A 22,205-nucleotide genomic window follows, 5' to 3' on the forward strand; every position below is an offset into this window, starting at 1 on the left:
GAGCTTCTGAGAGGTCGTCCTCACCTAGTTCTGGTTTCTAAGTGTTCTCTTTGGGATGGTAACCGTCTTGTCCCTATCTGTCCAGTCCTGTCCCAATGCACACATTTAAGCAAGACTTCTCTCCTACCTCCACGTTGGAAATAGTTACTCAGAGTCCTTTCAGATGCAGGAAGAATAAAGAAAGACCCTGCCAATTTGAACTGGTTCTGCAGGCCACCTCTGACCTCATCTTTATCCTTCATCTTCCAACAAACAGCCAACTCATGAACTTTCCCAAGTTGAAGACTTGGGAAAGGGGGAGCTTTGTGCGTATGCTAATGCTCAGCCTGAGGGTAGTTTTGGGTTGGGGGTCATGTTGAAGCCATTTTGGAGAAAGAGGGATAGAGAGAAGGATGTGATGGGGTGGGGGAACAGGAGCAGAAAATGTGGCAGCTAGAATGGCTTTTTCTTTTCCCCTTCTTCAGAGGGTGAGCTACAGGTAAGCAATTGTGGACCCCTGGATATTTCTAGCACCTTCCGCAGCTCCCTTTGAAAGTCTTTGGGGAGCTATGTGAATATAACCTGTGTTGCTGGCTTTTGGGCCCCTGGGCAGTGATTGGATCTTGCAGTGACAGAGCCTCTGCTTAAATAAATAACCCATAATTAACTTTGCATTTCCTTTTCGTCTGTACCTATAATTGTAATCCTTTCCCAGAACTGGGGATGGGGTGGGGATGCTGGGTGGGTTACTTAGATACGTGCTGGCTTCATAAGTAAGTAGAATGGACACTATATGAAAAAACTGTTGGATCTCCGCTGTCTTTGCTGGTCTGTCACTGCTCTGACCTCTAGGGATTCTGATCACTGATCTTTTTCTGCCTTGGGTAAATACAAGAGGGGGCCCATGTACCACAATTGACATGGTGAAATAATTTCAACCTAATGCTTATTGTCCAGGTCTGAAACAGTTGTAACTCCCTAACATACTATGTACAGAGTCAACTAAGTACAGGATAATTATTAGCTAGAGCTCTCGAGTCAGATCTGGTTCAAATCCTAGCCTTTGTCCCTTAAGGCCATGCAACCTTAGGGTAGTTAATTTTCTGGTTTTCAGTTTTCTTATCCATCACTTGGGAATAGTATCTCACAGAATAACTGTATGAAAGAAATGAGATTGTCCATGTAAAGATCTGAGGATAGTGCATTTAATAAATCCTAACTATTCACATTATTGCATCGGTATATATCTTAATTTTGTACAATAGTATCTCACTAATCACACGAAAAATACACCAAAGTGCTCTGAAAACATTGAAGCATCATATAAATTAAAGGTGTCATTGGTAGTAATCTCATATGCATTTCTCAACTCTTCCAAACTCTTTGAAGACTGGGACCACATCCTGTGTCCCAGGGCATATTGCACTACAATGAGCAAACAGCAAGCCCTCAGTCAATGTTTCTTGTTTGACTGAAGCAACATGGCATAGCATAAAGAGCAGGGGTACCAGGAGACTAGGCTGGGATAAAATTATTTTAAGGCAGGAGAGTCAGTCTGCAGTTATAATTTATTCATTCAACAAATATTTGTTGAACACATTTTATGCGTTAGATATGGAGTCCAGATCATTTCATCAAAAAGAGGCCTTACAGGTTCCCTCGAAGCCAGGCCCCAGGGCAGTCTCCATGATCCCAGCCCACTCTGTAAAGCACAAAGGCCGCAGTCAACGTGGCATACGGCTCTGGACAAATGGCCCTGCACTTTGGGGGAAGCCCATCCTGCCCAGTTGTAAGCAGCTCTGAGGGAGGATTGGGGGAGGAGGTGAGGGAGGGAGGGAGTGGATCCCCACAGGGTGACAGGAACCGCTGCCTGAAAGTTTGTTTTTATTTACACTTAAGGAACCCACAGTGGGATCCCCCAGCCTACACAATGCTCTTTCCCTTACCCATCATCTGTCCCTCCCCTGTCCCCAACCTGCTCTGCCCTTGTGCTGTCCCAGCTGCCTACTGGCTGGGAGTTGGGGGAATGGTATGTGTGGTCACCAGAGGGCACTGAGCGTGGGCCTCAATGGCATGTGAATCCTGGCAGAGAGAAGGAAGCACAAGCCAAGCCAAGTGATGGGGAGGGTGGCAGGGGCTAAGGTGACAGGGGGCTAGGGGCGGGCGTCCAGTTACAAGTCCAGTCTTTAATGTTGGCTCCACCTGTGCTTCTGGTGTTTGCTTCAGCCCTAGATTTGTCACAGTTGCCTTAAGGTGTCCTGGTCCATCAGGAGGACATAGCAGGTTCCAGACCGTGGGCTCCGTGCCTACTGCCTTCCCAGCATTCCCAGCCTGTGAGACTCCCCCCCAGCAGACGTTAGGCCCCTCTCAGTCGCTGACCTGCCAGTGAAGAGGAGTCTCTGTGTCTGGGCAGCCCACCAGATTCCAAATGTGCATCTCACCTTCTTTTCACACTGGACACAGACAGAGTTGAGGAACAATGGGAGGAAGAAGGGGAGCTGGAAGAAGTGGGGGTAAAGGGACAGAATCTAGGGTGGGGCTCTCCACCAGCGGGTGCCTGGAAGTCTCCAGTCAGGCGTGGGTGTCTCTGGAGAGGCTTGGTAGTTACATGGCTTCTTTCTCCCTCTGGGAGCATCTGCTGAGCTTCATCTCCGTCAGCTGGATATACCGAATCACGTTGGTGTCTGCGAGGAGAGAAACATACCTGAGGGGACAGCCAGGAGGGCACAACTGCATCTACACCGAATAGGGCAAAGCTGGGCCTGCAGCTCAGGAACAGGGCAGGTGACTCACTCAGCCAAGGTCCCTTGGCCTTTCCATGGTGGCGGCTGAGAGGGGAACCAGATGTTGGCCTTCTCTTTCACTACCTCTCCTTGCAAATGTGGATAGCTCGCTGTGACCCCAAGGGTCAGTCAGGAGGGAGAGGAGAGGAGAATTTCTCTTCCATTTCTATGCAGCAGACATCCCAGTCCCTCCCAAATCAGCAGTTAGCTGCAACTCCACTTGGAGATTAACCTTAGATAAATTACCAACTCCTCGGATCCTAATGTCTCACTTGCAAGAAACAACCTTCATTTTTGAATGCCTGCTTTGTGCTGCTTTTGCTTGCTAGTTCATTTATCACTGGATTTTTATTTTTTTTCCCAGGCCTGGGGATCAACGCAGGGCCTTGCACAAGCTAGGCAAGCACTCTACCACTGAGCTATACCCTCAGTCCTTTTAAAAAATTGTATTTTGAGACAAGGTCTCGCTGAGTTACCCAGGCTGGCCTCAAACTCATGATCCTCCTGCCTCAGCCTCTGGAGTAGGTGGAATACAGGCATGTGCCTCTGGGCCCAGTTTGTGCCAGCTTTAAACATTCATTTTCTCATTTAATCATCACTACACTTCTGCAAAGATTTTTATCCTCATCCTCACTGGGACTGGGAAGACTGGGACCTGGAGAGATCAAGTAAGATACCTAAGGAGACGCATAGTAAATGGTGTGCCTAATTCCAAAGCCTGGCTCTCCTATGGAGTAGAATACTATTCTCATGCTGTGTGCGGTGGTGCACATCTGTAATTCCAGCAGGTTGGGAGGCTGAGGCAGGAGGATTGCAAGTTCAAAGCCAGCCTCAGCAAAAGTGAGTTCCTAAGTAACCAAGTGAGACCTGTCTCTAAATAAAATATAAAATAGGGCTGGGGTTGTGCTCAGTGGCCGAGTGGCCCTGAGTTCAATCCCTGGTACCCCCTCACCAAAAAAAAAAAAAGAATATTATCCTCACAAAGTTGACATGAGGACCAAGATAGACAAGTCTGAACGTGCTTAATACAATGATCAATAAATATTAGTTGAATGTGCTTTTTTTTTTTTAACTTGAAGAGTTTATAATGACTTTGTTTCACTTAGTTTTGTCTTTATAAGTCAGACAACCACCTTTCCACAACTGGGACATTTCCCCTCAATTCCAGTCCTCAAATTAGTGAGCAGGGCGTGACATGGAACAACTGCTCAGCTCTGCATACATCAGAGCAAAATAGTTACAGGGTTACCAGGATATCTATATCCAGAAATAGAAATGAATACTGTATCATGCTCCAAAGTGCCAGGCAGCATCCAGAACAGTACTGGCACAGAGTAGGTGATCAAGAAAATTCTCGAGTCCAGTTCTTAGTTCTCAGGTTGCTAACAGTATAGTTGCTAGAACACAATTTATATACAGAAAACAAACCAATATCACATAAAAATAAAGAGGTGTTCTTAGAAAAGTATTTATATGGACATTTGCAAACAGATCCTAAGGTTCTTAAAGACTTCATGGAAGGAGGATTAAAAAAAATAGTACTATATGTTAATAATGATGGTAACATCAAATCAAAGAAATCGATTGAATGTTACATCCTCAGAGAGGCTCTTTCTGATCACCTGGCCGAAAATAGCACTTCTTTTTCTCTGCTTTAGTTTCTTCAGAGGATTTGCCACTACTAAAAACTTTATCATCTATTTGTCCATTCACAAACTGTCCATCTTTCTCCACTCTAATGTGAATTCCTTGAGCTACGACTACCCTCCTGCTAGAATAGTTGCTGGCCCACTGTATGCTCTCTGTAAATGTCTGTGAAATGAGGAAGTGAATGAATGAATGATTGGGTGAGCTAATGTACATGATCTCCACGAACGATAGAGGTCACACTCACTTGCCAACCAGATGTGAGCTCTTCAGGAGAAGGGAGCATGTCTTCTCATCTCCGTTCCCAGGACCCACCCCAAATGGGGGTATATGGTCAGAATTTGACATTCTGAGTTGGACAAGGCAAAACATTCTGCAGTCTATTTGGAGAGAGAGGTGCCCCTGCTCCCTGGAACCCAGGCCCCAGGTGAATGCACAACTGTGTGCTCTCCTCGTTCCAGATCTTACCATTCACCTGACCCCTGATTTGCATCTCTGTCCCCACCAGGCCCCGCTAGCCTGGGTGCTGCAATGAGAAGGCCCCAGGAGCCACCAGAGCGGGCTGATGGAAAGCGGTAAGCCTTACCTGTTGGTTGTCGGGTTCTTGCTTCCTTCAGGTAGTAGAGTGCTTTGTCATAGTCCCCAAGGTGGTAGAAGGCCACACCAGACCGGTAGAGGGCCTTGAAGTTCTCCCCTTCCTTCTTCAGCACTTTGAGGCAGTACTCCTTGACGCGCTCGTAGTTTACCAGCTCAGCCTGGAGCAGGCAGGCTGTGGAGGAAGGGAGAAGAGAGGGAACGTGCCATCAACATGACAGCAGCAGTCTGTGGGTCTGTCCTCAGTTCCTTCTCTCCAGAGGAGGTTAGATGCTCTGGGCTTTCCACTGGGGGTTAAGCCCTCAACACGACTTCTAATCATCCTGGGTTGTGGGACCAGTTTCATCACCAACAAGCTATGTGACCTTGAGCCAGTGATATAGCCTTGCATCAGGAGCTGAGTGATGCCTCTCCTCTCCTAAAAGACACGTTGGAGTCCTGACCCTCCATACTTGACAATGTGACCTTTTTTTTTTGGGGGGGGGGGAAATAGGGTCTTTCCAGAGATAATCAAGTTAAGAGGCAATCATTAGGGTAGACCCAAATCCAACATGACTGGTGTGCTTATTAAAGCAGAAATCTGGACACTGAGACAGACACACACAGAGGAAAGACAATATTAAGAAGCAAAGGTAGAAGACAGCCACCCTCAAGCCAAGGAATACCTGAGGTTACCGGAAGCTAAGAGGCATGGGACAGATTCTACCACAATCCTTTGAAAGAACCAACTCACCAACACCATGATTATAGACTCTTAGCCCCCAGGACTGACAGTCCGATATATTTTTATTACTTTGTGCTACCTGGTTTGTGGGACTTGTTGGAGCAGCCCTAGGAATAAGCTACTGTAGGCGATAAAAATAGTAATAATAACAACCACAGCTAATATTTGGTGAATGTTTACTTTCTGCCACTTCTTACCTGATGGAAACCTCAGAACACTATGCTGTAGGTACTACCATTATTTCCATTTAAAAGGAAGCTGAGGCTCAGAAAGCTGGAGAAATTTCCCAAGGGCACACAGTGTGAAAGAGGCGAGGATGAGATTAAAACTAAGCTGTTTGGCTTCAGAGCCTAAGTTCTTCCTTATAGAGTTGTTAGGGGATTATAGAAAACCAGGACCATAAAGTATATGTAGCACAGGGCTTGGCACAAAATGAGCACTCAGTTATTGGTTAATATTACTATAATTCTGCCTTGGACATCCCCCAAGGGAAGTCTTTATTTTTCCCTTTATCACTTATTTGTCTCTGCAGTTCCAGGGAGCAGGGACCATCTGCTGGACTAGCGGCTAGCTCCTGCAAGGTGAGCCACAGGGATGGGACCAAGGTGAGGATGTCCCTGGAGGGGGACTGAACAACCTTGGAGAGTGTTTGAAATTTGGGGCCCTAGGTACGTCACTCTGGCCCTGCTGAGCCACCTCTGCCTCCCTTAGATCACTCATATATTTAGTAGCACTGACTACAGGGAAAGAGGCGTGCTATACACTTTGGAGATGCCTAACTGTGCTGGGTACCAAGTGGACAAAGAGGGCACTTTCTACTTTTTCAAAATAAATTTTAAAAAGAGACATTGGGGACAAAACTGTTACTTCCCCCAAGACCTGACTTGGCAGGGAGTAGGGTGAGGGCAGATGCTGATGCCAGTTTCCTTCTCTGAACTCAATGAGAAAAAGTGTCCTTAGGGTAGAGGCAAAGGCTGATTTTTCTCTTATGGGGTCTAACTGCAGTTGTTGCAGTGCCTTAAATAACTTCCCAGGTGTCAGAATCACCAAGCTTATTTTTAAGAGAGTGGACCTTTCCTTGAACATTTTGTGAAAAGGAAAACCTCCTTTGGCAGGAGGAGGAGGAGGAGGGAAACCGCACCAACTCTCAAGTTACAGGTAGGAGAACCAGGAAGGGAAAGAGAATCAGCTGAGATCTAGAAACTGACCTGTCTGGTTTCACAGGCTGCAGAGCAGAAAGCCAAACCAGTCAACTCCAGAAGCAGCAGGGTGCTCAGCCCAGGGTCTGCGGGAGCATCAGGGCTCCTTCACCTGAAGCTGATGCCACAAGCTCCCCTTCTTGGTCTCCCAGCAGTGGGGGCCATCCTCCTCCCCAGCCCCATGGTCTTGGAGCTCTGCGGATAGGGAGGGGGTTCTGTAGAAAGGTTCCAGGGTGTGAACACCATGGACTGCTACCTGTGCCAGACTTGGCTCCAACATCTGCTCCCAGAGCCAAAGGATTTCCTGTGTGCGGCCTCCCCCTGCCCTGATATCCCCTCTGATCAGGCCCAGCAGCCTCTTCCGGTCCAGCCCTCTATCTCCAAACACCCGCTTCTGTTTGCTGCCCTGGTCTGTGTAGGAAACAGACCTTTGTTTCTTTTAAAAAACAGTTTGGAATGTCTAAGAGTGGGGAAAGGAAGCAGAGAGGGCTCGAAATGGGAAAGTCTTTTCCTCCACTGGTCCCCAAGGGCTGAAGGGAACCTAGCAACCATTCCTGGGATTTGTTTGTTGAACATGTTTCTGGTACCTTGCAGGGAAGCCCGTGGGAAACCGGGATGCCTGGCTGTGACCAGGGTTCACACCTGGTTGGAGGCAGGGCCAGGGTGGTTTTCAGGGTGTGGGGCCCTTGCTGATATCACAGGCCCGGCCCAGCAAGACCAAGAAATGGTCCAGAGAAAGGCTGGGCTGGGAGGCAGAATCCAGATAAGAGGCCATGGCGCCAGGTAAGGGCTCTTAAGAGGGTGTGGGTGTGGAGGAGGGAGAGACAGTCTAGCCTCAGCCCTACCTACAGGTGACATGGAGGCACCTGGGCTTTGGGTGGGGAGCTATTGGTAGACATAACAAGTCCATGGGCTAGGGAAGATGGGGGGTGTTCCTAGGCACATTTGAGAGGTGAGGGACATAAGAAGAAGTTGGCAGTCTGCCTCCAGATTCTTCCAACACCATCCCTGTGGCTATTAACCAGTGCCTAGTTGCAGAGGGCTCTCAAAATAAGTGGCATTGTCCCTCAGCATGTCCTCCTCACAGTGATTAATCCCATACCCAGTGCTGGTGCTGGAGCTCAGTATTTCACATACTCTATGCCTTTGAATCTTCACAACTCCATGAAACGGGTTCTATTTTTATGTTTCTTTCATAGATGATAAAATGGAGTTCCAGAGAAATTCAGCGACTTGCTGAAGGTCACCCGGCTAGAGGGTGGTGGAGTTATAATATCAGCCCGTTTCTGTCAGTCTCCCAAGATTATGCATTTGACCACTGGGGTGTCTGTGGCCTGCATTTGGGACCCCTGGAAACCCTCATAACCCCTGGGGAGAAAGAAAGGTTATCTGTGCTCTATCATCCTCAGTGTCCTCAGGCTAACAGGAAAAAAAGATGCCTAACTGTGCTGGGTACCAACTGGACAGTGGGAGCAGATGATGACCAACAGCCTACTCTGTCCTCTGAGTGGGGAAAGGAAGCAGAGAGGGCTCGAAATGGGAAAGTCTTTTCCCTCCTCTGGCCCCCAAGGGCTGAAGGGAACCCTTCAGCAGATGGGGAAGGCAGATGTTACATTATCTCAAAATGTTCACCTGGAAGCTAAGTGCTGTGAAGGAGAGGGACATAGTAGAAGCACACCGAGAGGGGAAGGACCCTCGGTTTTATCTAAAGCATCAGGGGAGGTCTTCTTGGAGGAAGTGGTATTTCAACTGATTTAAAGATTGCTTCTCAATCTTTGCCCTGTTTGGGGCTGGATCATCTTTTGTGATGGGAGGATGATTTGGGCATTGAAGGTGTTGGCAGCACCCTTGGTCTCTCACTAGATGCCAGTTATGACAACCTGAGGATGATAGAGCACAGATAACCTTTCTTTCTCCAGACATTGCCAGGTATCCCCTGGGGAGGTAAAATCGCCCATTGGAGAATCACAAGCCTAGGTGAAATGGACAAAGGAGAGAAAGAGGACAGAGCATGAGTGACTGCACCAACATGGCCTAATAGAGGAACTCTGACAAGCCACACCAGGCTGCAGCAGAGAGCCGGAGGGGAAGGATGAGAGAAGGCGGAGCTGGAAAAGCAAGAAACCAGGACACTCAGACACTTCCCGTCTAAGCTGGGGATCTGGGACTTTCTCCTAAGGCAAGAGTGGACTGGGATGAAGATGCTGGGTAACTCAAATGGAGGCTGAAAGGAATGGATGGACCTAAGTGGCATTCAGAGAAGCCCTGACTCACTCCCCCTCTGTGGCACACATTTGCAAAGTCAGAGCCCTTTTTTCTTGTCATTTTGGATTTACTGACAACCAAGAAGGGTCCTTCCACATGGTTGCCACCTGGTGTCTATTTCTGAAATGAGGCCTCCATCCTCTGCTGTATAGCATGGATCAATCTTTTAGAGTCCTGGACTGGGAAGAGAGGACCTGTATTCTTTTTTTGTTGTTGTTCTTTTTAGTGATACACGATAGTAGAATGTATTTTGGCAAACTATACGTACAAAGAATATGATTTATTCTACTAGGATCCCACTATTTGTGTGTGTGTGTGTGTGTGTGTGAGTGACGCTGGGGATTGAACCCAGGGCCTTGGGCCTGTGAGGCAAGCACTCTACCAACTGAGCTATATCCCCAGCCCAGGATCCCATTCTTATGGTTGTATGTGATGTGGAGTTATCCTGGTCATATATTCAAATATAAGGCTAGGAAAGTTATGTCCAATTAATTCTACTATCTTTCCTCTTCCCCTTCCCTTCATTTCCCTTTGTCTAATCCAATGGATTTCTGTTATTCCCCTCCCCAACCTCCCTTGTTTGGGGTTAGCCAAAGGACTTAAAAACAGCACACTATAGTGATGCATCCACATCAATGATTATAAGAGCTTGACTCACAATAGTCAAGAACCCAGGTGTCCTTCAACGGATGAATGGGTAAAGGAAATGTGGTACATATATACAATGGAATATTACGTATCCATAAAGAAGAAAGAGCTGGATTCTCGTTTGCACCTTTGCCACTAGCCAACATTACTCAAAACACTTTCCCTTTCTGAGCCTTGATTTCCTGTTGGCAAAATGAGGAGCCTACACTTCACTAAACAATCTCTTCCACCCCTTTAGATCTAACAGCTTATAAATACAAACATCTGCCACTTAACCTAAGAATACAGTTGTTTCTTTGGTTCCTCTTCAAAAGGAATTCCACTCTCTTTATCAGTTAAGGTGTCACATTGTCAGTTGGAGTGACATCAGAACTGGGAAGACAGTGGTTCAGAGGGCTTCTGTGAGACCGTTCCCCTCCTGCTTGGTGGATTTTTTTCGCCCAGAGCTTGGATGAGGATCTGATGTGGTCTTGCAAGGGAAGGCTCTCGAGCAAAATTTTTCCTGAAGGAAATTGGTGGAATTGGTGAGGCAGCTCAACTGGAGAGTGAGCTTGTTTCTGGGAACAGGAGAGTAAACTTGGTCGGAATTTTGAATACATATCTGGATTCAAAGATGCAGTCACTTGGTGAGTTACAGGGCAGGAGATAAGCCTGCAGTGCACGTGTCACAATAGCCTTGGCTCCCAGATGACCATCTCTGGAAGCACTTTTGAAAAAAAAAATGCTATTCATCTTCTGGTCTCTGGGTCTGAATAAATGCTGTGACCCGCAAGTCATGGAGAAGGAAGACAAACTCCATCCACGCTTGGGAAGAAATGTAAGAAGGGACACAGCCTTCCTTGAGACTGGTGGTGATGGTGGCAACTTACAAGAGAAAGGTGAATTTGGAGGACCAAAATTGGGGGCTGTAAATGTCTAACCACTATTCTCCCCCCAGGAAGATTCTTCCTTTACTCCCAATTTGGGTGGTTGGGGTGTGATTATGTGAAAAGAGCTTGCAGACTTTCTTAGCCCCACAAAGGGATCTATGGTCATAAAAAGTCAGCCACACACACAGACAGGGAAGAGCTTTCATTCAGAATTCTCCAAAACAAGCGCACAAGACCTCTGGCTACAGCCTCTTAGGTTCTCCTCACCCTGGCACCTGTTTTGTTTTTGTTTTTTCCTGGTACATGCAGGGCATAGTGACTGCCCGGGCAAAATGCCACCCGCTGGCATGAGATGAAGGGAATCCAGATGAGAGGAAGAACAAGTTCATGGAGTCACTGGCTTTCTTCTTAGGGCTGACTCACTCGCTCTAATTTGCCTTTACCTGCTCAAGAGAGGGAAGCAGGGGCTGGATGGGAAGGAAGGAGGGACCCACCTAGGGCTGGGAGTGAGGTGGAGGAACCTACTCTTCAAGGCCGTCTTGCTACTCTGGGTCCGCTTTGTGTCCTCCCCAAAGTGCATTGGAGTCCTGACCCTTAGTATCTGAGAATGTGACCTTTTTGCGGGGAGATGGGGGTCTTTACAGAGATAACCAAGTGAAAAGGAAGTCACCTACTAGAGTAGGTCCTAATCCAATATGACTGTGTCCTTTTTATAAAGAAATTTGGCCACAGAGACAGACCTGCCCAGAGGAGAGGTGACACACAGGGATATCTGAGGCTTGATTATCAGGCACTCAGAGAGAACCAGGGGATCTGCTCTTCTTCACAGCTCTCAGAAGGAACTATTTCTGCTGACCCCCTGACTTTGGACTCTTACCTTCCAGAATTGTGAGATAGTTCCTGTTCTTTCAAGCCACTCAGTTCGTGTTCGTTATTAGAGTCGCCTTAGGAAACGAATACACCTTGCTGGTCATTCTGGGGGTCAGGCCTAGGAAATGGCCATTCTACTTCCCAAGTTTGTCAAGTGACTTGAGTTCTGGTCAGATTTATTTCAATGAGAGCAATGGCACAGTCGTAAAGGGGAAGAAGACTGGGATCTGGACAGAGAGACATTCAGAATATTTAACACCTGGAACAGATTGTAACCAAACCAAGTAGGCACACGGTATTTTTGCCAGCTCTGGGGTGCCCTGGCTGGAGATCAGGCCTGGGTTGGAATGCCAGCTCCACCACCTACCAGCACAGGCCCTGGGGCATGTTGTTTAAGCTCCCTGGGTCTCGTTCTTCCTGTGTCCCATGAAGATAATAACACCTATTTTGTGGTAGCTCTTGTGATGATGAAATGAGATGATCAATGCATGTTATACGCCTTCCCAGTGCTAACACAAAAAACTGATTCTCATAAATACTGGTTCTTGAGGAAGACACTTATTAACTGTGGTTTACACAGCCATGTGCTCATGAATTAGAGGAAATTTCCATCTTGAGTTCTATACACAATGTATGATGTGAACACCAAGTTATGGCTGACTTACGGCAAATTTTCTAAAATAGGTCAGATATAGGTCAGATAGGGGTCACAATTTCACCTTTCCATGAAAATGCTGATTTTCTCTTCCACATACACAAAACCCTTGCATTCCCAGTTCAGTGATTTCTCATTTTTGTTTCCTGGTCTAGATGTACATGAACACTTACTTGCTCCAAATGCTTCTCAAATCTAGGTTTGATGCTTGGTTTTACTTTCAGTTTTCCTTCCAATGGTGCATTTTCCACACTGGGCTGGGTAAATGCAGAGAACATTACAAGCGCAGCTTGGAAGTAAGTCAGAAAGAGGGGCTAGGGGCTGGGGGCTGGGCTTATTTTCTTCTCTTACAGATTAGTCCCTGAGTCAACCCCCACCCCTCACACCTCTAAACTGCAGACACTATTGCTGCCTGCCCTAGGCCCGTCCTTCTCCATAAATGGATTCTGCAGTCAAGTCTCACTGACAGATTAATGGGTGGGGTGTGGTGGGGAAAGGACCAAAAGTCTCTGGCTCTCCTGGAGTCCTGACAATTCAGGAGAGCTAGGAGCTCTGAAAGTCAGATGTAGCAGGAAAAAAAAAAAAAAAATATATATATATATATATGACTAGGCCTTTTCCTGACTCTGTAGGGCACAAGAGAGCCTATGAGGGGAAGAGGGAGGTATTTTTAGCAGAGAAGTTGACAGGCTGGTGTAGGTGCCTCAGAGCTAGTTGACTAAAGATAATGTCCCCAGCCCAGCAATTCACCTGGGTTCCTAGGTTAAAACACCTCACCTCTCAGGATCTCAGTGTGGAAAGGTTGGGAAAAAAAAAAAAAAAAGTAATAATGGTCGCTACTGCGTTTTCCTGCACGGCATGTTGGAAGGATGAAAAAAATTCAGTGTTGCATCAGCACCAGATCCTCACATCTGGAGAACCCCCAGATGAGGGAGTTTCCCCTCAAGTCACCATGGCGTGGGTGTACCACGTGGAGTTTCCCGGCTCCACCTGCAGAGACACATACTCTGAAGGGCTCAGGTGAAGCTTAGTAATCCACACTTGGTAAGTCCTCAGTGGCCCCTGCAGGTGGGCGGCTCACCTACACCCTAGAGCTTGAGGTATGTGTTTCTTAGGAACCACCCAGCCGGTTCAAAAGGGAGAGTCCAGCCCAGTCACTGGGATGAACCCCCAGGGGTCCCAAGGCACATGGCCAAGTAAGTCCTAAAACTAGAAAATCCACACATCCAGGCAAACCAACGTCCCCAGTCTCTCCGATTGTGACACTTTGGATATTTCTCTTCTTAGTGGTTTGAGATTTCTCACTGTGGGACAGGGGCTCAGTTCAGGGAGATGGGGTAGGGGGAGAAGGATGAGCCGTCCATGGTACGCTCAGGAGAATCTAGGCCTACACCAGTGGGTGGTGTCCATCCTCTCTCCCAGTAAGAGGAGTAAGAGCGTAGTAAGTGCAAATGGACAAGCCCTGTTCTAAGCACCAACTCATTTAACCCTGACATGAACTTACAAGGTAGGTTCTAGTATTTTATCCATTTTTTTTTTTTAGATGGGTGAAAGAGGCCCAAGGAATTTAGGTTACTTGCCCAAGATCACAAAGCTAATAAGTGTCAACGTTAGGATTGAAGGTAAGCCACCTGATACCTAAGATTATGCTCTCAATGCTGAGAAATTCTGCTCTCCTAGATTACCACGGTCATTAACTCCATTCCTGCATGAGACATCCCCCAGGCACCGATCCTGCTTGTTGGGAGACTCAAGTGTGATCTCCTAATGGTGACAAACTGTACTCACTCTACATGTAAATATTTCTCATCTGGAAGCTTCCTAACAACCCTCCAGAACCTTCTACCCAATTCCTTCTCTGTATCCCATACAGAAAAGCAACAAACCAGTAAACAAAACCAAGTGTGGAGTTTCCACTGCTACTGGATCTTTCTTTCACGTTCTAAAACCACCAGCCTCTCCAATTCCACTGAGAGGCTACTGTTATACATTAGAGCTGAGAGGACACGTTTCTGGTTTCTTCCTGAAACAACCCCTACCTTACCTGGTGCTTGCAAAACTAACTCCCAAATGATTGTTTTTTTTTTACTCGAAATTTTTATTGATATAATTAAAGATTCACATACAGTTGTAAGAAAAAATACAGAGATTTCCTTACACTTTATCCAGTTTCCTCAATGGTAACCTCTTGTAAAAAAAGATAATGCAGCATCCTGATCATGATCCAATCCATAGATCTCATTCAAATTTCCCTAGCTTTATTAGTACTTATTTGTATACATATGTTCAGTTATATACAATTTTATGAGTAGTTGCCTTTCTCTACCTCCAAAGTCAAGTTACAGAAGAGTTTCATCGCTCTAAGAATCCCTCCAGTTATCTTATAACTACCTGTCCCACCACCTCCTCTTTAACCCTTGATAACTGCTAACCTGCTCTTCTGCACTTCTAAATGTTTGTAATTTTAAAATAATACACATGGAACCATATAGTATGAAATCTTTTGGGATTGTCTTTATCATTCAGCATAATTTCCTTGAGATTCATCCAAGTTGTTCATTTATCAGTGGTTCTTTTTATTGCTGAGTAGTATTCCATTAGCATGGATGTGCCACAGTTTGTTTAACCATTTACTTGTTGAAGGACATCTAGGCTGTTTCAAACTTTATGAATTATGAATAAATTATAAATATTCATAATTATAAATTATCATGAATAGGAACAGTCATTTGTAGCTTTTATTTTCATAGCAAAAATGCCCAAGAATACATAAAAAAGGAAACAAAAAACAAGTAAACAAAAATGCAAGAACTGAGTTAATGTCCATAGTATCCTAGGAGAGCAATTATAAAGGAAAACATTCAGTCTCTCACCATAAAGTTAGTTTTAATTTGCTTGAATATTTTCTCGATCAAGATCAGGGAATTTTCCTCTATTTCTAACTTTTTAAAAAATTCATGGGAATTGTAGCACACTCTTGACAAATGGTAAAGCTTTTGCAGAACATTTTGGGGACTCTCTTTCTAATAAATCCATATCCACAGGTGTAATCATCAAGTGGGCCCTTCCTGTTTTACAAAAAGTAATTTTTCATAGTTGCATTCTCAAATCAGGAGATGCCCATCTTTGCAGTTACTTATGAAGTGTCTTCTTCACAGACACAAACCCACATAAATACAGTTATTTCCTACTAGACAAAGGCACCATAAATATACATGGGAATAAAGCCTTTTCAACAAATGTTGCTGGGAAAACTGGAAATACATATGTAACAAAATGAAATTAGACCCGTATCTCTCACCCTGCACAAAATTCAATTCTTAAGTGGATCAAGGATGTAGGCATTAGACCAGAGACCCTGCGCCAACTAGAAGAAAAAGTAGACCCAAATCTCCATCATGTCGCCTTAGGAACTAAATTCCTCAACAAGACTCCTAAAGCACAAGAAGTAAAATCAAGAATGAATAAATAATATGGAATCAAACTAAAAAATTTCTTCATGGCAAAGGAAACAATCAAGAATGTGGAGAGAGAGCCCAAAGAATGGGAGAAAATCTTTGCCATCTGCACCTCAGATAGAGCATTAATCTCCAGGATATACCAAGAACTCAAAAAACTTAACACCAAAACAACAAGAAAACCCCCCAAATAACTCAGTCAACAAATGGAATAAGGAACTGAACAGACATATCACAGAAGAAATACGATTAATCAACAAATACATGAAGGAATGTTCAACATTTATAGCAATTAAAGAAATGAAAATTAAAACTATACTGATATTTAATCTCACTCCAGTCAGAATGGCAATTATCAAGAATACAAGTAACAGTAAATGTTGGTGAGGATGTGGGGTAAAGGCACACTCATACACCATTGGTGGGACAGAAAATTGGTGCAACCACTCTGGAAAGCAGTGTGGAGATTACTCAGAAAACTTGGAATAGAACCATCATTTGACCCAGCTATCCCACTCCTTGGCATATATCCAAAGGCCTTAAAATTAACATACTCTAGTGATGCAGCCACATCAATGTTTACAGCAGCACAATAGCTAAGCTATGGAGCCAACCTAAGTGCCCTTCAACAGATGAATGGATAAAGAAAATGTGGTACATGTACACAATGGAATATTACTCAACCATAAAGAAGAATGAAATTATGGCATCTGCAGGCAAATCAATAGAACTGGAAACTATCATGCTAAGTGAAATAAGCCAATCCCCAAAATCTAAAGGCTGAATGTTCTCTCTGATATGAGGATGCTGACTCACAATAGGTGGGGAAAGGAGTGGGGGTTCATCAGATTAGACAGGGGAAAGTGGGGAGAAAGTAGGGGGATGGGAATGGGAAAGACAATAGACTAAATAGGATATAACTTTCCTGTGTTCATATATGAATACACGACCAGTGTCACTCCACATAATGTATAATCACAAAAATGGGAAGTTATACTCCATGTATGTCTGATATGTCAAAATATATTCTATTGTTATGTATAACTAAAAAGAACAAATAAAAATTCTTTGCTCTTCCAGACAAGCAAATCTAGGGTATCTTTAAATCTACACCGAGTATCTATTGTAGTGATCATGCTGAGAAGGTAGCAATACCTGACATACGTAGTGTTTTACAGCTCACTTGACTTTCATGGAAGCTCTAAGAAGTAGGTATTATTAGTCCTGTTTCCAGAAGCTGAGACTTGGGAAGCTAAGTGACTTGCATTCTCAACTTGTAGAGAGCGAGCCAGGGTTATTTAACTTCAAGTCACTCCAACAGAGGAAATGTAAAGGGCGGAAACCTTGACTTGCTGGTGTCTAACACACTGCCAAACATTACTTTTGTTTTCTTTGCTTTAGCAACGCCGTCTTTGGGAATCACTCCTTCCACCATTACCAGGCTGTTCTTTGTTTTCCCACCTTCTGAATCCTTCACATGGATGCCGCAGCAATGAGGTCCCTACCAGAGCATGTGCTTCCCTCTCACCATCGTTCCATGATTCTGGTCAATGCTGTCAGTAAACTCAGTCAATCAAGATTCACTCTCAGCCGAGCGCAGTGGTGCAGGCCTGTAATCCCAGTGGCTTGGGAGGCTGAGGCAGGAGGATCGCGAGTTCAAAGCTGGCCTCAGTGACAGCGAGGCACTAAGCAACTCAGTGAGACCCTAACTCTAAATGAAACACCGAATTGGGCTGGGGATGTGGCTCAGTGGATAAGCATCCCTGGGTTCAATCCCTGCTACCAGAAAAAAAAAAAAAAAGATTCACTCTCCATGGCCTGTACCCAGGATTTCACAAGGAAAATGGAAAACATTCAATCATATTGATATCTTCAAGGAGTTTATATTCTTATCCGCTCTCTGCTGGTGAGTACAGTCAGCCTTCCATGTCTGCAGGTTCTGTACCCATGGATTCTACCAACCCTGAATCAAACATATTCAGGGGAAAAGAACTACTTTTGCATTGAACATGTACATACTTTTTTCTTGTCATTATTCCCTTAATAATACAGTGTAACAACTCTTTGCATTGTATTAGGTCTCATAAGTAGTCTAGAGATGATTTAAAGTATAGATGTGTATGTGTAGATTTTATGCAAATATCATTTTATAAAAAGAACGTGAGCATCCACAGATTTTGGTACCTGCTGGGGAAACTGGAGCCAATTCTCTGTGGATCCACAGAGATGACCGTAGAACTGTTAAAGTCGAGGGTGAAGAAGCAGGGGTGGAAAGACAGTCTAAATACAATCCTATAAGCCAAAGGCACATATTGAGAGTTCCTTCAAGGGCCATTAGAATCTGCTCAAGTTGCGGCAATGTCAAAGCCTGAGGTTGTCTCCTGTCTTTGGTGTCAGTCATGTGACACTGTTCCAGAGGGTGCCTGGTTGCTATGGCAGCACAATTAGAAGTTATCCCATCTTTGCCTCCTAACTTTCACTCTTGATCTTGGGGTGATGGAGAAGGAGCCATGGGGAAAGGGATAGGACTCCTGTTTTCTGGAGTCTTTATTAATATCCCTTCTGGGGTTTGGAAGTGGAACTTCCCAGAGCGCAGTTAGGCCATTTGGAATGTGATAAGGATCATAGAACCAGAAATATTCAGAAGAAAACTGTGCCCAATATTATCTTTTTCTTGTCAACTCTGGCCAAGGTCATGTCTTGCCCATTATTAGAAATGCTGAGCCAAGAATGAGGGGAATCTCAGAAGCCAAAGTGATATCCTGTTTCTTTGTTTGTTTGTTTTTGGACATCAAAGAATGCTTTTTTTTTTTTTCTCCCATTTTGATCACCTCTCCTACTCATCCTCAGGGACCCTGGTGACATATCTCTTGTTCCTATTGCCTCTCCCGGCTCCTTCTATCATGTCATCAGATATGTTTGGGAATAAGTTAGTTGTAGGTGCTCCTGTGAAGAGAAGAAAGAGCTACCCGTGCCCCTCTGTGGTAGCCCCATGTGTAGCAGAGTGTCAGAAATCACCTAAGTGTCATCAGTGACTGCTGAGATAAATAGTGGGACTCTGATGTAACGGAACACATAAGAACCACAACAATCACACTGCCAAAAATTAACTACACTGAAAAATGTTTTCTATGGAAAATGTCGCCAGAGAAAATGAAGGGTGTCAAAGTTTGTGCAGTACAACTGAATGCTGTGTGTGTGTGTGTCTGTGTGTGTGTGTGTGTGTGTTCTGTCTGTCTCAGGGAGAAGAATTTGTAATAGCTGGAATCAGAGTTCCTCCTATGGAAGAAATCATATTTTTCAAGGAGAACACTCTGTTCAGTTGCTTCAGGTGGGTACGGTGAAGCTTAGAGGTCACTAGTGGCAAATTAGGTAGATACGAAAAATAGTGAAGATTGCTCTGCATAAGGAAGGAGAGGAATTTGAGAGTGGGGAAACCTGAGAAGTAGAGAGCGGGGCAGGAGGGAAAAGGGTCAATAGCTTGGCAGGTAGCAGGAACCTGACAGAAAAGGTAAGTGGCTGAAAAGAAATTCCTGGTTGTCTGATGACCAGAGGAGTTTTAGGAATAAGAATTTCTACTACCTGAACCCCTGAGCCTCAGGTTAAACCTGGAGGAACTCTACAGCCTGGTGTGGGGGTGACCATGGAATGCGAAATGAGGTGACAGCGGTGTCCTCGGTTGACTCTCAGGTACAGTGAGCCTGGGTGACGACCTGTCACACCTTATCCCCACTCCTGCCTTCTCCCTCTGTCTATCACGTCAAGATCAAGAGTGAGAGTTAGGAGATGTACAGGGGATAACTTCTAAGTATGCTGCCATGGCAACCAGGCAGGCGCCTTCTGTGTTGAACAGTGTCACATGACAGGAGGCAGAGACCTGAACCAACCTCAGGCTTTGGCGTTATAGCTCCCTTGAACGGATCCCAACACCGTTTAAGGACTATCAATAAATGCCTTTAGTTTCTAGGATTTTAGATTAGCCTTTTTCATCCATCATTTTAACTGTTAACCAGTCACCACTAGGATCCACATAGGATTGGCTCCAGTATCCCCAGTAGATCCCCAAATCTGTGGATGCTCAAGTTCTTTATATAAAATGGCATAGTATTTGCATAAAGCCACATATAGCCTTCTCCATATTTTAAATCCTACAAGGGTGGAGGGGTGAAAAGGAGGCCAGGATATGGTCCCCAAAGTGTTCTCAGTATATGGGAGACAAACCTCTTCTCTCCTGAATAAACTGGAGAAAGGTAAACCTTGAAGTGGACTGGCTGATGCTTTTCATATAAAGGTTCACATACACACACACACACACACATGAAAACTGGGAGCAAATAAACCAAAATAGGTAAGAGTTGTCATCTTGGGGTAGTAGATGACAAGGGAGTTTTAATTATCCTGTTTTTCGTGGTGCTGGGGATTGAACCCAGGGCCTTGCGCATGTGAGGTAGGCACTCTACTAACTGAGCTAGATCCCCAGGCCTTTCATTTTCTACTTTCAATGACTTCTACAATTATAACATTCTGGCATTGAGGATGTCACTCGGCATGCATGCCATCACTGAGCTGCACCCCCAGACCTAAATGACAAGTGTTTTACTTTTGTAACTGGAAACTATAAAAAACCTTACCGGGTTTAAGGGGGCAGGGGAAGAGGTAGGAAAAACAATTCTGAAGAGTCTGAAGTCAGAAAACACACTGCCTGTTCATGGGGCACTGCTCTGGGGACATCTAGGATCATGAGAGGACTGGGGACATTTAGGTGGAGGAGCACCCATTTGGGGGCTCAAGGGACATTAACTGCGGTCTCACTCCCAGGAGGCCTGGTGAAGCCAGGACTTTCTCAGGGAACTGGCACCAGTGGGTAGGCAGTCCAGGCACGCACAAGGTGCCAGCCTCATGACTCCCCACCAGGCCTCTGCCTTCCTCCATTCCCCTTCCTTCCTGTCCACTTTCTTGCTTTCTGGTGAAGCTCCTCTGGGGACCCAGCTGATCACAGCCTGTACCTTCCCCGTAAGCCCTTACTCTCCGCTCTCAGACTCCAATCAGATCTCACTTGTGAGAGAACCTGAAGCCCCTTCCCTGCTGGTTCAGTTCAAAGAAAGGGACAGGAAACATCCTGGGGCAGAGTACGGAAAACAGGCACAGTCACGCAGACTCGCAGACTCGCAGGCTGGAGACAACCCCTACCTGGAAACTGGCAGTTACTAAATGCTTCCTGGACTGACCTGAATCCTGAAAAGATGGAGGGAGACACAGGCCCCTGAGGGCAGGTTCTGTCAGAGCCTATCTGCTTCAGGGGGAGCCTCATTCCCTCAGCCTCCCTGGCCCAGAAGGAAATGACCACACCAAAGGCGTTTGGATCACACCGGGCACACCTCCCAAGTCACTTAAGGAGATGCAACTTCCCTGGTCCCTCTTTCCTGCCTCATCCGTTTGCTCACTGCTTCCCATGTTCCCCACAGCCTCCTTTACTGGGTCCTTTCTTCTTTCCGGCCATATACCGTTCTCTGTCTTCACACATATCAGTAGCCAGATTTATACACAATCATCATTTACTGAGCATCTGCTATGTGCCTGGCACTGTGCTAGCCATATGAGCCTTAATCATTTAATTTAATCACCACTACAATCCTGGGGGTGGGGGTGTATCTCATGCTCTAATGGACACAGAAGCTGATAGAGATTTGGACCTGTCCCAGATCAATGGAGGAATGGGTGGAGAAGCCAGAATTCAAATGCAGATCCTCTCATACAAAGTAAAGACCATTTTCCATTATGACACATGGCCCCTCGGGTTTCCTGGGACATAGGTGTGCTGCTCATCTTTTCCTCTGTGTTCTGTCTCTTCCTGCCTGTCCCCATGGGCACACATAGGGATACAGCCCTTCCTGCAGAACTGTCAAAGAGTCGACTCCACAACCAGGGAGTGCAGGTCCATTAGAGAAAGAAGCTCAGTTCTGACTTGCTGTGTGCGACATGCCCAGGATCACAAACCCAAACACTCAGATCTGGCTCAGGCTCCCCAGGATTCCCAGGTCACTCTCTGAGATATTATAATTTAGCTGGCACCTGTTCCCCAAAAGGCTTGCCCCGGCTTGTCCGTTTCTCAAAAGCTTGTTTTCCTTTCCTTGCCACCAGGACTTCCTGGCCTAATATAGCCAACATTGCCAGGTTTCTGATGCTGAATGACAACTTGGTCAGAAGAAGGTCTGAATTTTTAAATAATGTGGAATTTTTAAATAGAGCAGCAATGGGTAATATTTGGGGTCATCCATTTAGATTCCAGGGCTCAGATAGCAATTTGTTTCAATTTCAGCCCCTTCTCATAGAAACCTCATGCTGAACCCACATCACTGGAGGTTGTGAGGTCCCTATTTTGGTTTATGCCCCAAATTTGCAAGGGTGGAATTGGAAATCTCAGTTGATGTCTTTTAATTGTTGTTTGTCAGCATATGAGCAAAACCGGCATCAAAGAGAGCTTGTCTTTTCTTTCTCTCCCGAAATCTGGCTG

At 45.5% G+C, this 22,205-nt stretch overlaps 1 protein-coding gene across 1 annotated transcript in view; it reads right to left on the minus strand.

Moving 5' to 3' along the window:
• Positions 1-1,162: 1,162 nt before the first annotated feature.
• Positions 1,163-22,205, minus strand: part of Ttc9 (tetratricopeptide repeat domain 9) — a 31,293-nt gene continuing 10,250 nt past the window's right edge. The window contains exons 2-3 of the mRNA XM_027931600.3: positions 4,996-5,178; positions 1,163-2,663 (exon numbers count right to left, since the gene is read on the minus strand). Of these exons, the coding sequence (XP_027787401.1) occupies positions 2,584-2,663; positions 4,996-5,178 (263 nt within the window). The 3' untranslated portion in view covers positions 1,163-2,583. The remainder of the gene's footprint in view (positions 2,664-4,995; positions 5,179-22,205) is intronic.

Source organism: Marmota flaviventris, chromosome 2 (assembly GCF_047511675.1).
Source record: "Marmota flaviventris isolate mMarFla1 chromosome 2, mMarFla1.hap1, whole genome shotgun sequence".
Lineage (NCBI taxonomy): Eukaryota > Metazoa > Chordata > Mammalia > Rodentia > Sciuridae > Marmota > Marmota flaviventris.